We start from the raw sequence: 17,177 nt of genomic DNA, 5'->3' as shown, positions 1-17,177 counted from the left end.
GTCCCTTCTATTTTTCACTCTAAAGCCAGAGCCTCATGGCCGAAGCTGCCAAGTTCTGCTACTTGCTGGAGCTGGAACATGTTCCCCTTGTTCTATTACATTATCACCAGCTTTCTGTTTTCCAACTTCTTCACTGCCTAAGCTTGGCTGCCCTGGAACTTGCTCAGTAGATTGACCTTGACTCAGAGATCAAAGATGCACCTCCTTACCTGGGCCTAGTCTCTCATGCCACTGTGTGTCAAGATCCAGATCACAGGTGTGCAGTCCAGTTCTGGATTGTAGTTCACTCCAGTTATAGCCAAGCTGAACACTGGGAATAACCATCACACCTCCAGCAGTTCTTTTATTGTACAGGATTGTTTTAGGTACCTGGGGTTTTTGTTTGTTTGTTTTATGTTTTGTTTTTCCATATGATTTTCTTTCAAGGTCTGTAAACAACACCCATCAGAATGGCTAAGATCAAAAACTCAAGGGACAGCACCTGCTGGTGAGGACATGGAGCAAGGGGAGCATCCTCCATTGCTGGTGGCAAACTTATACAATCACTCTGCAAACCAATTTAGCATTTTCTCAGAAAATTGAGAATAGTTCTAACTCGAGATCCAGCTATACTACACCTGGGCATATACCCAAAAGACGCTCTACCATCCTACAAAGACACTTGCTCAACTATGTTCATAGCAGCTTTATTCATAATAGCCAGAAGATGAAAATAATCCAGATGTCCCTCAACAGAAAAATGGATTAAAAGATGTGGTCCATTTATATAATAGAATACTACTCAGCTATTAAATACAAATACATCAGGAATTTTGCAAATAGCTGGAACTAGAAAATATCATCCGAGTGAGGTAACCCAGACCCAAAAGGACATGCGTGGTATATACTCACTGATAAGTGCACATCAGCCATAAAATATAGGATAACCATGCCATAATCTACTGACCCAGAGAAGCCAAGTACCAGTAGGATGCTTGAATCTTTCTTGGAGGAGGAAACAGCATAAATATTGGACCAGGTAGGTGGAGGAAGGGAACTGGGTGTGAGAGAGGATGGGGAGGGGAGGGGAGGGGAGAGCAGAGGGAGAGACAACAGAAACCGGCAGTGGGCGGGTGGGGGACACTTGCAGGATGTGCCAGAGTCATGGGTTGAAGGAGCCCTCTCTATTTGCCTGGAAAACAGTCTCCCTCTGCTGTCTTTGAGTGAAGATGTGGAGCCCTTAGCTCCTTCTCCAGAACCCTGTTGCCTTCACACTGCCATGCTTCCCGCCATGATGATAACGGCCTGAACCTCTTAACTGTAAGCCAGCCCCATGTTATCCCTTATAACAGTTGCCGTGGTCACGATGTCTCTGGATAGCACCTGTATGCATACAAATGCATCACACACATACATGCGTGCACGAACACACACACACACACACACAGACACACACACACACACTTTAAAAGTAAACAAATCTTCCCACGAGGCCACAGCTGCTGTGCTAAGGAGTTTGTATGCAAGTTTGGGAAAGATATAGATTGTGTGCCTAAGAACGTCCCATTCTAGATCCTTCCACAGACTTACCAGAAAAACCTCACACTTCTCAGTTTCTAAAAGCAAACGAAAAACAAACAGAAAATGTGGGACTAAGGTGACCAAAATTTCTCTCTTCAGGAAACCAGTGGATCCTCCTGTTGCAGGAGAGACAGCAAAATGGCCAGGGCCAGCATCCCACGAGGCCACGGCCGTAGCTGTGCCCCCTGCTGGACAGTCATGCTCATTGCATACACAAAATGACACCCTCTCCTCTTACCAGCTCCAAACAAAGAACCAATCTGAGGCAAGTAAATCCTTGGGTAAGTGTGAGACAGGTCATATTTTACAAGCTCCATGAGGTTCAAAATAAGTCAGTGGTCCCCAGGTGGCCACCCAGATACAAATGGGAAATCCAAAACTTAACAGAACTGCTTGGGTTTTAACAGACCTCCTCAACAAGAATCCAGAAAGAAACTGTGCTTGTCCGAGGACTAAAGGTACAGCTATTGCAGAAGAAACACTTGACGGAGCCGGGCTGGTTTCAGCCAGGGGCAAATTTGAGCATTTAGACTCGAACTCTCTGTTGCTGGCAACTTGCTAACATGGACCTAAGCTTAGCATAGGTAGGATTAAAAACTAGCTGGGATAAGTAAAAAGAAAAACAAAACAAAACCAACACTTTGGAACCTCCTTAGAAAGGCTGGGGAGATGTTTCAAGAGCTTGAGTTTGGATCCCTGGAACCTACTGTAAAGCCAATGAGGATGTGTGGCTGTGCCTGTAACTCCAGCATCCCTATAGCAACGGGAGGTGGAGACAGCAGAATCTACTGCAAGCCCTACGACCTCCACATGCATGCCCTGGCGGGAGCACACACACTGAACACACATGCACAAAACTCCTGAAATGCACGACAAGCGAACAGGCACTGTCTGTGAGGATCAGGTCTCAGGGAGCAGACGAGATTCTGAGCTGTTTGCAGCTTGTTTTCAATGAACTCGCTGGTAATTTTTAGTAGTATTTGGATTCGAGCCTGGGAGAGTTTCCACTGCCTTTGGGAGCCTGTGGTAAAGTACTGAGCTAATGAATATTTCCAGTCTCCCACCCCAGCCAGACACACTGGTCTCGTCTGAATATCTCTATGTAATTAACAATCATGTATGGGAGTTTTTTGGTAAGAGAATCTGGCAGTAGGTGCTATTTCTGAGGCTGAAGCTAGGGTTCTGCTTGTAGGGTAGTGGGAATGAAGTGAAGCTGATAGGGGAGTAGTTTGAACCCACATACGTAGAAACAGATTTTGTCCAGAGTAATGGAGGGAAACATGTTTTGACGGGGCAAGAGAATAGCATAGCACACACGAGTCTGTCATAGAGGAAAACGCTGTAAGGTTTTCTATAGGATAAGCTGGGGCTGGGGCTCTGTGATCTCAGCACCTCAGAAGGGTAAGGCAGGAAGCTCAAAAGTTCAAGACCTGCTAGGTCTCAGGGAAGTTAAGGCTAGTGAGTGAGAGTCTCAGAACAGATGCCCAGAGCTGGAAGGAATGGCTCAGAGGCCGAGGCTGCTCTAGCAGAGGACCTGAGCTTAGCTCCAAGCACCCATTTCAGCAGCATACGTCCACTTGTATGTAATTCCACCTATACCTCTACAGGGGGCCTCCATCCAACACACACACACACACACACACACACACACACACACCTGCCACGATCACATAAATTCATACATATAATTTAAAATAATAAAAGTGAATCTTTTAAAAATAAATAAAAAGTAAAACAACAGGGCTCGGGTATAGTTTAGTGTATAGTGTTTGCCTCTTTGAGGTCCTGGGTTCCATCTGTAATACCACAAAAAAAAAAAAAAAGACATAAGAAAACCATCCAGCTGAAGCAGAAACTGTTGTTGTGACTTAAGGGGGTTGTCTCTTACTCCTCCATGATGGAGTTCTGCCTGAGGGCTCATTCGAGGAAATAAGGGGTACACCCTGAGCCCCCTACCCTGCCGTATTTCAGCGTTCCCTTGCACATCCTGGCTTCCTGGGCTCTGAGGTGTTAGCGTGAGTCTGTGTCTTCCCACCGCAAGTCTTAGAAATTGAGTTTCACTCTGTTAGAATCGCCTTGCTTTGTGGGCAGACGCACTGGCTCAGAGGGCATTGCTCGAAAAGCCGACTGTGTGATTTTGATTCCAGGAACACACATAGCAGTAAGAAAGAGCCAGCTCCCTCTGACCTCCACCTGTTCCTGAGAAATGGGTGTGAGTTCATGAACTTTCATGTAAACATGTAAACACATATATATACACAAGAAACTAAAAAAAAAAAAATTACATTTTTAAAAATAAAATAAAATCACCTTGATTTTATCAGGAAAAAGAACTGGGTGCCTCAGGTTAAGTAAAATGTCTATGTTTTCAGCAAAAGGCAGCCTTTCTACCTCAAGGACCCTACTGAGACAGTGTTAGCACCATGACAGAGACTTCATGAATTAGGCGTGTGTGCATGCCTGTGTGCGTGTGTGCATGTGTGTGCGTGTGTGCATGTGTGCGTGTATGTGTGTGTGTGTGCTTTTGTGTGTGTGTGTGTGTGTGTGTGTGTGTGTGTGTGTGTTCGCATGCCCACATGCACGTGAACGTGTGGGTATGCCAAAAGTCAATGTCTGGTAACTTCTCCAATCGTCTTTTTCATATTTTTTGAGACAGTGTCTCTTAGAACCTAAAGGTCCGACTACGCTGGCAGTGAGCTCAGAGCCTCGGGTCGCCACGTCCCCAGCGCTGGGTTAATGGATACACGCTGCCCCACTCAGCTTTTCCACGGCAGTTGGAGATCAAACCCCAGTCCTCGAAGACTGACAGAGGCACCAGCATTTTCTTCACCTAAGCAATCCCTCACTGAGAACTATTTTAATTCTTCCATAATACTTTGCCTAAAAACAGGGGATACTCCTTTGAGAAAGGATAAAGGAAATGACCCTCTGTTGACAAATACTACATATTGGAGACAACATGAAATAGGCCACAGGAAGTCAGGGGAAGGTTATTAACGTCAGAAAAAAAAATAAAGGACCCAGAAAAACCTCAAGATAAAAGAAACTGGGAAGAAAGTACACATGTGAAAGCAGACAATGGCATTCAGAGAATAGTTATAAATCATAAAGTACTTTAAAAACTAAGCACTTAAGGGTGGATGAAGAAGCATCTGTAATAATCACCAGCGTCTGATATAAGCTGCACCAGTCCCTTCGGTATGCCCTAAAGTATGCAATTTTAATTATGTAATTTTCCTGGCTAATTTCTGCTTCAAAAACAGTAAGTACTTCTGCTTACAAGGTGGCAAGACAAGAAGTTTGCTCAGCCTCTCCTAGGCACGCTGTCATCAAAATTTAAATTACCAGAAACATGCCCTTTCATTAAATTACAATTCGGCCTGGGATGTAGCTCCTGAGAGCCCACTATGTGCCAAATACTGTTGGCAGATACTGAACAACAGTTGCATCTAGAAAGCACTTTTTCCAGCCCGGGGTTCTCACGAGTGACATTTTCAAACAAACTGTATTTGTTTTCTCAGCAATAACTGTATGTGCTGAATACATCTATTATTATAAATTGCTTCTACTTGTAAAAATCTTTTAAAGGACTTCAAGATATACTCTTTTGCATTTGCATATAGGATGCATTTTATATCAGTTATCCACGGGAGTCAATCAACAACAGTAAATATAGACAGATTGTCTAACAAAATACAGCAACAATGCAGGGGTGACGGGGCTGGAACACTTGTCAGAGATGTCCACAAATAATTAATTCCTTTAGCAAAGATTTCCTCTTAATACCACAGCCTCTGTTGAGGGGACACTCATTACTTCCTGACCATCTGTCATTTCCTCCCCAAAAACATAATTAAAGTTTCAGCCAATCACACACTAGACAGGACGCACATATGAATGAATGGTTACAGCAGGATAAAGAACTTAACATCATAACATTCTGCTTATAAAATTATAAAATTCAGATTAGTCTTTCAGGTTCTAATAAAGCACTTATCTTCTTAATCTTTTTCTGATAAGTCATTACATTATAAGCTTAGAAAATTAGAAACCACACACACACCAAGAACACTTACAGGTAGTAGAGTTTCCCTGCAGGGGTGAGTTCCCTTTTCCGATAATCTACCCCAGAATCCAGCTGGACCGTAGTGCAATATTCCTATAATGCAGACACACAAAAAAAACAAAAAACAAAAATAAACACATTTTTTAAACCATAAATAGATTTGACCTAAGGCCCACTCCATGAGATGGAACCCATACCCAATACTGCTTGGATGACCAAGAACCAGAGACTAGATAACCCAGGGACAATATCAAGCAAATATCAAATCAATAGTCTAAAAAAATTAAAATAAGAATGAGGAAATGACCCCCAATGATACTCTGCTATACTCATAGTCATGGATTTACTCAACCATCATCAGAAAGGCTTTCTCTTGTAGCAGATGAGAAAACTACAGAGACCCACACGGGTCAGGGAAGAGAGACCTTAGAACACTCAGCCCTAAATTTGATGTCTCCATCATATCCCTTCCCTAAGAGCTTAGGGACCCCACAGAAGAGGAGGCAGAAGGAGTGTGAGAGCCAGAGGGGATGGAGGACTCCAGGAGAAGCAGGCCCTCTGAATCAACCCAGCAGAGCTCATGTGAAGTCACGGAGGCTGGGACAGCACGCAGAGCCTGCTCGGGTCTGCACCAGGTCCCTTGCACAGATACTGTGGCTTTCAGTGGGGTGTTTATGGGATGCCCGAGTGTGTGCACAAGCGGGTCTCTGATTTGTGTGCCTGCTCGTGGGCTCTTTGCCTTGTGTTGGGTTGCCTTGTCCAACTTCCGTGTGGTGGTTTTTAATTTACCTTATTATACTTTATTTTGTTGTGTTTTGTTGTTAGAAGCATAAAATTTAAAAATGCTTTGGAAAAACAATCCTGAGAAGTAAAAAACAAACAAAAAAACAAGTGAAAAATCCCTAAGGAATGTATTGTGTATGTGTGTGTATGTGTGTATATGTGTATGTATGTGTATGTGTGTGTATATATGGATATGTGTATAGGTGTGTATATGTGTGTATATATATGTATGTATGTGTGTATGTGTATGTGTATGTATATATGTATGTATGTGTGTATATGTGTACGTATCTGTGTGTATGTGTGTGTACATGTGTGTGTGGTTCCTGAGATGTTTCAATAAAATAATATAATGAACGTAGAAAACAATTTAACTCATGCAAGAGTCAAAAAATTTAAGTTTCAACATTAAATATTGCCAAGTCCAGCTTGTCCATGCAAAGGATGGTGGACCAGAGCCAGCAGGGCATAGGCCTCCACAAGCGTCAATGGTTGCTGTGGAGGCAAGGATGTGTCTATGTTTCAGCAAAATGGTAAATTCTGAATCTATCAGAACAGGCCTCAAGGATGTGAGAAAGAACTATGAAAACATGAGTTCAAAAATACATAATTTCTCAACTATGCAAAATATAAGAATGCAATATGAATTTTATGAGGGGCTTCACAGACCTGAGACAAACACCTGCACTATGAGCCGGTCTATCAGGAAGATACAAAGGCAGGCAGATTCCTGAGTTCCAGGCCAGCCTGGGACAGAGCCAGTTTGGGCCCAGGTGTGGTGGAAATGGCAATCTCAGGACAGGATCCAACCCAGCTAGATCACTGTCTTTGCTTACAAAGACAGACAAATCTCTGAATTCATTTACAATATTTTTTTAAAAATGTGCTTGCTGCCTCTAAGAATCTAGGGGCTGGAGTCATAGTCCGCTGATTCCTGGGATAATCATAAGGAAACCTGGGGTAATGAATGAATTGATATGTAAATTAAAGGCTGAACTTTTGATCTGCAAGAGATGAGCTATCCAGAGAGTTACTAGAATTGCAAGGAGAGCAATCTGGAGACCTATTCCAGCAGAGAGCAGGCCATCAGCTTGCACCATGGGATTTGACCTAGAGCTGTTCCTTTTGACACTTTCCAACACCCTTCTCTCAGGAAACCCCCTCCAAGCCAAGGCTGTTCTGTGGCAGCTGCCACCTCCTTTGCAAAATATATACAATGCCAATAAAATAGTAATTTAAAAGTAAGTTTTGTATTATTTTTTCCTAAAACTTTGGCAAACTTGTGCTGTCAGAAATTTTCTCCAAGTACCTACATTTGATATTTGTCTCTTAGAATAACCAATTTCTATTACTCTGGACAAGAAAAAAGGTGGAAGCTACCAGAAAGAATACTTCAGCACGGAGGTGGGAGAAAAGCAGTCTGAGAGACAGCTGTGCTGGTATTTAACACCAAATGAGCACATGCAAATGATACTTTCTGCAGACCCACCTTCATCCTGAATATTTGCCAGTCCCTCATCCCTCCTTCCAGCCATTAAGCCGGCAGTGTTTTTTCCTGTTCTAGAAGCCTCCTTCAGCTTGAAGCATCCCTCATCATTAATCCTTTATTCACCCAAATAACCTTTTCTTCCATCCTCTCGACTGCATATGTACATGTAAATAACATGTAAATAACACACACACACACACACACACACATACCACTCCAAACATATCATTGCAAAAACTCATGAACTTCCTACCTGGATTAATTGGGGTTCTGTAGGATGGAGGGAACACATGTACATATATACATAAACATATACATACATATATACATACATACATACATACATACATACATATTCACTCAGCAGCAGAGTAATCCAGGGTGTTTAGGACATGCCAAGAAATGTTTATAGGATATCCTTTTAGTTTGTATTAAAAACAAACCCTGGATTTTAAAAAACTTCATGAGAAAAAGTATCTTCATGACTTCATTTCTTTTCATTAATAAAAACTGCACTTTTCAAATCTCTTAGGCCAAGAACAGACAGTACTTCTAAAATAGCCTAAAATACTAAAACACTTCAAACACCTCTTATCCTAACATGGTCTTATAATGTGCTGTGATATATCGACCAAAAAGAAACAGGGCTCGTGACCTGTCCCTTGAATCTTTTTACGTGTGAAAGGTGGAAATGCTGGGCATGGCTGGGCATGCTGACACCCCAGGGTGGGGCATGAGGGCTGTTGGGCATTAACAACAACCTGGCTCAAGTTCCATGGCAGGTAACGATGCGTAGACAGACCCTTCGAACAAACTCCAAAACTCTGGGCCGGGTGACTTAGGGAGAGGCTATTTCAAATACATAATACAGAAAAGGCTGAGGGACGCCTCTGTGATACCGTGCTGGCCCAGATGCAGGGGCCATCTACACAGTCTCTAGTACCAGGAGGAAAAGAGGTGAAAACACTGGGAAGAATGATAGGTACCAACCGCCCACAGCACCTTCCTAGCTGGCAGTTAGAATATGTCCTCAGGCACTCTGAAATGCCAGGTAAGTGTCCAACTGCCCAGAGGCCACCATGCTACAAGGAAGCCTAAGCTCTCCATGCAAAACACCTGACGAGGGTCTACACTAACATGGCGACCAGTTCCCAGCTATTGCAGCCTCGGCCATTCGCCGTGGTGCTGAGGAAGTTGGATGAGCAGCTGAGTCCACAAGAACTAAAGGCTGTAAGAAGTGATTGTTTTTAGGCCTGCACGTTTTACAAGCAGGGGCTGTCCGCCAATCAATCACGAAAACGTAGTCTGGGCACACCTGGGAGGTAGCATTCTTCTTCCTTCTCAGGGGCACTGCTGTATACCTCAGCAGTGAGGGCTCCTTCTCAACGGCCCGGGGCAGAAGACCACCCATAGTGGCAACAAGAACCCATCTTCAGGGTGACCAGTGAGCTGGAGGTTGGGGGTGGGGGGTGTTCTTCGTGACAAAGGCCTATTCAGGACATATCAGGATAGTCTGGGTGATCTCCTGACTAGTCACCGTAAGAGCTGAGATCCAGAAAACTAGACTAGAGAGTAGGAACACAGACAGTATTAGTATTATACAGCTGCTATTGTAAATTTATTTTTGCATAAAATAAGCTCCATGCAGCTGGACCCCTGAAGGAATCAGACAGCTGAGCCTTGGCAGCACACGTTCCAAGAATGACTCCCGAACCTAACAAAATCCTGGCTTCTTAACTGCCTTCATGGTCACCCGGGGCTAATCACTTAAATCCTGTCCACGCCGCATTCTCAGGCCTGCCTGTAACCCATCACAGCAGGATGAACTGTGGCATCGCACAAGCGCACCATCCCATTCTCTCCTCGCTTCGTAGGGCCTGCTACAAACTAAAATAAAAGTCACGTTCATCTATCGCTCCCCACCTCCATCTCTTCTCCTCTACTTTGACCACTGTGGAAACCCAGAGGAAAGAGATTTATCTTTGCCCCTCCTGTGACAGCGAGGGCTCAGCCATCATCTCAAAGGAAGAAAAAGCCAGATTGAGGAGCCGGTCTTCCTCTGCTTCTCTGAGGAAGCTATCGTGGACTGTGGGCGAGGGCAGCCATTCATCTGCTCCCTCTGCTACAGACAGCATACCACAGGGAACCTGTCCATTTGGGGCCAGGAATTGCTAGGTTCCGTATCTCTTCTCCACTACAATTTATCCTGTATGACCCAATATTCCTAATTTAGCCATAGTTTCTCCTCCTCTTCTCTCTTTGTCTTTCTTTCCTTATTATTATTTTTTCAGTATTAAAAATAAGGCTAATGGAAGTTATACACGCTTCAGTTTCTCTCTCTGGGTAGCTAACTTCTCAAACGTGAGTGATTAAGCCGCAGCAAATGATTGCATTTGTACTTTAGTAATCACACTAAGGAACACCTAATCAGCAGCTAAGATCTGTACCCAAAGCCCTGGGATGTGAGCTCTTAATTGTCTGCAAGAGATTAACTCCCAGTTTATATTTTTAGAGGAAAAATAAACGTCAAATCTTCAAATTGTTCTCACTTACACTAACCTAGATTCTTTGAAGTGCGTTGCAAAGGGGTGTAAAAGGCTGGAAGCTACACTCGGCCCGGGTTGAGGACGAACCTAAGGGATACCTCTAGAACATCCCCTAATTTCCCGGTACCCTTTTGAGCCCCGAGACCTCTTAACAGCGCTGGTTTTCATGCATAAGCACTATACCAATCAGCCACCAAGTGAAATTTATTTTCAAATAGTTTGTGTATTTATGTACAAAGGACAAATACAATTAAATACTCTGAAAATGCAATTAGGAAGATCTGGGGGAGAAAAAGAAGGAGATTGCATATGGCGGTGAGCAGAAGCCCAAGGCCTCTCTGACTTTGGAAAAGAAAAGTATCTAAATAAAGTCCCTGTACCTCAGCCGCTGGCACTGTCCTCTGACCTGTCATCAGTACAGCAACTCGGGATAAGCCCCAGGGACCAGGGCATCTCACAGGGTGGCTTTCCATGGCTTTTACTTTGCTCCCAGTTTGATGCAGGGGCCAGAGCTCGGAGGTGCAGTGCTTACCCAGCGTGGATGCTGGGCGCCGGGTCCTTGCTCAGGACCAAAAAAGGTGAACAAAGGAACAACACAATGGAGAAAAGCTTTTAAGACCACAGCACACAGACCTCTAACAGAAAGACTGAGATGTGCCTATACTTCACCTCCAGTTACGTAAAGATTAATAGCTTGCTGTAAAATGGAAGGAAATATCGAAGTGGGGAAAAGGCAGCCCAAGCCCGAGTTTTTTAAACTGGTTTATTTTTGTTTTATGTGCTCTGGTGTTTTGCCTACACATGTCCGTGTGAGGGAGTCGGATCCTCGGGTTACAGTTGTGGGCTGCCATGAGGGTGCTGAGAATTGAACCTGGACCCCCTGACTTGAGGGTTTTCTGTAGCAGAACCATACAGAATGCACTCCTTTGTGGGTCTTGTTCCCAGACGTTGTATCTTACTAATTTATCTGCTGTTTTATTGTATTTCCTCGTGAGTCTGCCAGAACAGTCATACTTCTGTGGCTCTATCTGTTTGTTTCTTCATTGATTGGTTTAGTTTTGGGTTTCTTGGGACAGGATTTCCTGCAGCCCAGGCTGGCCTCTAAGCCCTGGTCCTCCTGCGTCCACCTCCCTGTTCTACTGTTCCTGGACAGCTGAAGCTCCCAGTTATTCAGCTTTACCAATAACATAGTAACACACATTCTTGCACGTGATTTTTGCTGTGGTGTGTCCAGGCTCATGTTAGATAGACCCACAACAGGAACTGTTTGACCACCCAGTAAGAATATGTTTAGATTCAGAGGACATTAGCAGCTTTCTAAGGCTGTACAGATCTATACTCACACCAGTGGTGTGTGGACATCCTTGTTTATCTGCTGCTGCTAGGGTCACAGTTAAACCTGTCTGGGATCTCACTATGTAGCCTTGAGCTCATTACTTCGCTCACACTGGCTCAAACTGGTAACCCACCTGTCTCAGCTTCCTAAATGCTGGGATTACAGGCGTGTGCCACCACTGGTTTATGGGGTGTGTGTGTGTGTACAGGTATACATGTGTGGTACACATGAGCTGCCCGTGAGTGTCAAGGCCTGAAGCTTATGTCTGTGTCTTCCTACTCTCCACTTAATTAATTTTCTGAGGCAGGCCCTCTTGCTGATCCTGGAGACTCATCTGTACCAGTGTCCCTAGCCAGCTTGCTCCAGGGACCCACGACTCTATCACACTTATGTGGCTTTTTTAAGGTTCCTGGGGACAAACTCAGGTCATCATGTTTGTGCAGCCAGCACTTTATCCACTGAGCTAACCTCCAACCCCTCACAACTGAATTTAAACATGGAGACTGTGTCCTTGAAATCTTCTTATAGTTCATCAATATGCCACACTGTTTTATATCGCAGTCCAAGGAGCACCTGCCAGTGTCAATACTGACGTTGGATCTGCCTAATAAACTCGAAGGATCTGTGCCTGCAAGCTGCTTCCCAGGTGATGGGCAGTTGTGATGGGGGAGGAGCTTTTGCTTACATAGTCTAGAGACTCAGGGTTCTGTCTTAAGTTACCCACCATTTTCTTTTCCTCCCAAACACTGGCAAATTTTCCAATTTGATAAACTGATGTCCGCTGCCAATTACTTAGTCACGTAATCCTATCTATCTATCTATCCATCCATCCATCCTTCCATCCATCCATCTATATCTATCTGTCCTTTACTTGCAATAAAAGAAACTGACTTCTCAATTAGCTGCTTCAAAATTTCTCCTCCTTTTTTAAAGGTAACACACACCTCTCAGTACAAACTCGGAAGATTAATGGCCCAAATTCCCTGAAACAAAAGGCACAAACTGGCCAATTAGATTTTAAAAAACAGGATCCATCTATTTTCTTCCTCCAGAAAGACATAACTCACGAAAGGTAGACACCAACTTAGGTTAAAAGGATGGAACATGGCACCCAAGTAGATGGAGCTAGGATGAAAGTTGGCACTGTTACCCTAATGCCTGGGGAAAGACTCAAGATAAGAGAGCATGTAAAGGTCACTTTATCACGACTGAGGAGCAGCCTCTCAAGAAGGTGTTACAACTCTACCCACGCACACAGCAAACACTGGTGGGCCCACCTTATAAAACAAATCCTACAAGAAATAAAGTCACAGGTCAACTCCACAATGGTGGGTGGTTTCTGTACACTATGACCACCAACATGAGTCATTCAATCAAAAGCAAATAAATAAGTGGAAACATTACAGGTCAAAAGGATCTAATAGACATCTATACAGTATTCTGTCTAAACACCAAAAATTACAGTTTTTCTCAAGAGCCTACAAAACTTTCTCTAAGTTAGATCATATGTTAAAGCACAACACACCTCTCAGTGAACACAGGAAGACAAAGATTACTTCTTAGAGCTGTGGAGACAGAGTCATAAACCACATTTGATGTAAAAGGGGGGAGGGACTGTGGAGTGGGGGTGTAAGTGGAGAGGGAGGTGAGAGACGAGCGAGGAGAGCACATCAGATGCCAACCAAAACTAACGACTATAAAAACCATAAGGAAATCATACACTCAGTAATCTTAAAACCTGCAAATAGTTTGAATGCAGGTACCCTGTGTTCAGACAACGATGCTTCAAGAAACCATAGGCGACTGAAAGTCCCAGGGCCAGGGGAAGGTGTGAGTGAATATTACCATTGCTGTTGGTCAGATACCGGCATTAGACAGCAAGACATTATTGCTGAAGAAACAACACACTTGGGTTGCAAGACATCGAGAAGTCAAGCTGGGATGGTCCAGAGAAGTTCCTCCCTGCTGCTAGCCCACATAGTGCTGGGAGATACTCCACAGGCCGCTAGGACAATGTGACTCATCTGTGGACCCTGCTTACAAGGTCAGGCAGGCAAGATGTGCCCACTGCCACAATTGTGGTACCTGTTCTGGTTGGATGTGAGTCCTGACTCACATGAGGGAACAAACATCCGGTCCTGTAAACCCAGGAGGTCAGAAGGCCATGACTAGGGACCATAGCTTCATAGGAGCCTATGAAGGTACTGGTGATGTTTTGGTTAATGGACGTGATGTGCCATTCAAATCGCCTTCTATCCAACTACGTTTGTGCCCACAGATTACCGCTGCTGCCGGTTTCAGTCAAGCTTCCTTCTGCAGAGGGCAGTGGGGACTGCAGAGACCCACACCAGGTAAAGTACTGAGAATTAAGTGGCTGTTGTTGGATTTTCAGCCATATATAGGGTACCTATATGACCTCCTATAGGGACCAGGGACTATCACCAAAGGTGCAGAATGCATGTAAGGGTGGGAGGAAATGAGGGATATGTCTGTGAAGGTCTGTAAAGGTCTATATAGGACTGGGCTCACCAACATCGTGTCGTGGCCTCTCTGAGGGCTTATACACAGTTCATGGTGGTAGGTGAAGGGGGGGTGAGGAGGAGAAACAGCATTTACTTCAGTGGTGTAGCCAGTGCTTCGAAGGTACCCTGTGATTCTCTGCATAGCTTTTAAGTTTCATGTAAGCAACCCTAGTGAAATCCAATAAGACAGCAAAAAAATTAAAATTAGAAATGAAAAAGTGGGGACAGGAAAGCAGAAGAGGGCTCGCTGGAAAGAGAGTGGGGGCAGCAGGAGCTGGGTGGGGGGAGGCAGTGCGAGGTACGGGTCCAAGCACAGCACGTACGGTGCGATAATGTGTCCATGAAACCCACTATTAATAATTACTATGTGCTCATTCAAAGGGAAAGTAAAGAAATGACGGGGAGCCCAGCACCAAGTGAAGCCAGTCCAAGAAAGAAGCCACGTGTGTTACAAATGTCAGGACCTTAGAGATGGAGCTGCCTTAGCTGGGTTTACTCCAATCATAACCAGTGTGCCCTGGATGCTGGACATGGAGCTATGGAATTCACTGTTTGCCCCGCTCTGGTTGCTTTGGTCCAGTCTTTTCTTGTTTGCCCATCCCTCCTTCTTGATTGGGAAGTACTATGTACCACTACAGACTAGGAATATGGAACTGCCTTGAGTCTCAGAAAAGATTTGAAACTCTTGAACGGTGTCAGATCTGTTATGACCATGGGGCCTTAGAAGCTGGATTGAAGTCATTTTGCGTTGTGGCCCTTTGAGACCCAGAGAGCTCTGACCCTTTGGGGTTACAGGTTCAGGATGCTGTGATTTGGGTACACAGTGTCTCCTTCCTGCTCATGCTCTGAGTCCTTGGTACCCGGTTTGTAGCAGTTTTGGAGGCTGCAGAGCCTTTAGAACGTGAGGTCAGTAGGAGTGGGCTTTTGAAAGTTGTACCTGTCCCTGGTTCAAGCCTTGTCCTGTGACCTGGTCCATCATCAGGACTTTCTGCCAAGCTGAACTGAAACCTTGATAACCAAATATAAACCAAAATAAACCTGCCCTCCCTTAAGTTGTCTCTGTCACCGTAACTGCCTGCAACTTCCTCTTGTTTACATTTGGATAAAATAACAATAAAAAAAATCAGTCTTCTGCACGGCAGCAAAAGACATACAGCATCTGGGTTAAAAAGAACTATTTGAATGGATGAAGGAGTAGTGCGCTGAGGAACAACACACTGATAAAACCAGAGCATCCGCTAAGGGAACTTGACACAGCCACTAGGAAGATGGCCTTGGTAATGAGCTACTGGTCAGGCATGGAAAGGGGTTTCAACAACTCAAATTCCAGGAGCCTAGTTTAGAGAGCTGGGCTGAGAGCACAAATAAGGTGAGCACGCATCCGCTCTTCTCCTGAAGCAATGAATGTTTGTTTACACCTCACTAAAGATATGTTCAAAGCAGCCAAGCCTCCGTTCTTTCTAAAAGGGCAAAGCATCAGAGGCTGTGGGGATAGCGGGTCACACTCCACATGTAGCACTGAAGGAGTCTCCCTGTGGTCGGAATTCTGAAGAACACCTCAGACACCATCACTGCCACCGTCCACAGAAGAGAGACACCAGCTTGGAGCAACTCCGCTGTCTCCCAGGTCTTGTTAGGAATGCTAACGATTTACTTTCTTCTAATCTGGATAAGCTGACTTGCTTTGTAACACTTAGGAGGCTAGAGAGAAGGCTCAGCAGTTAAGAGCACTTGCTATTCTCTTGCAGAGGCCCCAGATCTGGCTACAAGCACGTACATGGAAGCTCACAACCTTTATCTAGTTCCAGAGCATTTGAGATAACTGTATACGTGTGGTGCACTTAAATTTATGCAGACAAAACAGTGCGTGCGCACGTGCACACACACACAAAATTAATTAATTAATTAATTAAATAAAATTTAAAAAATATTTGAACTCATAAATGCAGTCTTTAAATATCAGTAAAAAGTGTAGAAAACCTAAACCAGCTATTTAAAACCTTGAATGCCATTTAAGACCACTTCAGTTCTCTGTGCCAAGACGGAGATCCAGTCAGAAGTTATAAGATATTGTCCGTGTGCTGCTACAATCATACATTGGCAACTGACTGATTGGTTGATTGATTGATTGTGTCAGTGATTTGTGTGAGTGTGAAGTCATATGCCAATGCTATTTTCTTTTTATCCATATATTTTGTTTTAATTTGTAAAGTTAGCTTAGAATGTAACAAGTTTCAAAATGGAATTTTTATACATACTTCATTTTGGTTGATTCCTCCCTCATTAGAGTTTAATCCCCGAGGTGGAGTAACTAAAAGATGGGAAATTAATCCCACTAGTATCTAGAGGTGGAGCTTTTGGAAGGCAACTGGGACAAAGCATATCGTCAGAGTTGAGTTCCCTTGACTGAATAACAACATGAGAAAACACACATGTACAGCACGCACATACATGCAGCACGCACATACATGCAGCACGCACATACATGTACAGCACGCACATACATGCAGCACGCACATACATGTACAGCACGCACATACATGCAGCACGCACATACATGCAGCACGCACATACATGCAGCACGCACATACATGCAGCACGCACATACATGCAGCACGCACATACATGCAGCACGCACATACACGCAAGCCCGGCACCAGTCTTCTGCTATGTAATACCCACACTACCTCAGAATCTACCAGCAAAAACACCCTCACCAAATGCTGCCCACAGACGTAGGTCTAGAACCATGAGCCCAAGCCAGCAAAGCTTTTCTTCAATATAAAAAGAATCTACGGTATTTTGTAATACCATAGACAGAGAGAGGGACCAATACATTTGCCGTTCTAATCCCTTTATCTCAGGGGTGAAAAAA

General features: G+C 44.2%; 1 protein-coding gene across 4 annotated transcripts in view; it reads right to left on the bottom strand.

Annotated features, from left to right (window-relative positions):
* Nucleotides 1-17,177, bottom strand: part of AFG1L (AFG1 like ATPase) — a 146,270-nt gene that overhangs the window by 37,402 nt on the left and 91,691 nt on the right. For all 4 annotated transcript variants that reach the window (XM_080937873.1, XM_080937874.1, XM_080937875.1 and 1 more), the window contains one exon: nt 5,637-5,719. In XM_080937873.1, coding sequence (XP_080793999.1) covers nt 5,637-5,719 — 83 coding nt within the window. The remainder of the gene's footprint in view (nt 1-5,636; nt 5,720-17,177) is intronic.

This window comes from Micromys minutus (genome assembly GCF_963924665.1).
Source record: "Micromys minutus genome assembly, chromosome: 25".
Classification (NCBI taxonomy): Eukaryota; Metazoa; Chordata; class Mammalia; order Rodentia; family Muridae; genus Micromys; species Micromys minutus.
The sequence above is the reverse complement of the archived record's forward strand: the minus strand, read 5'-3'. Positions and strand labels throughout refer to the sequence as shown.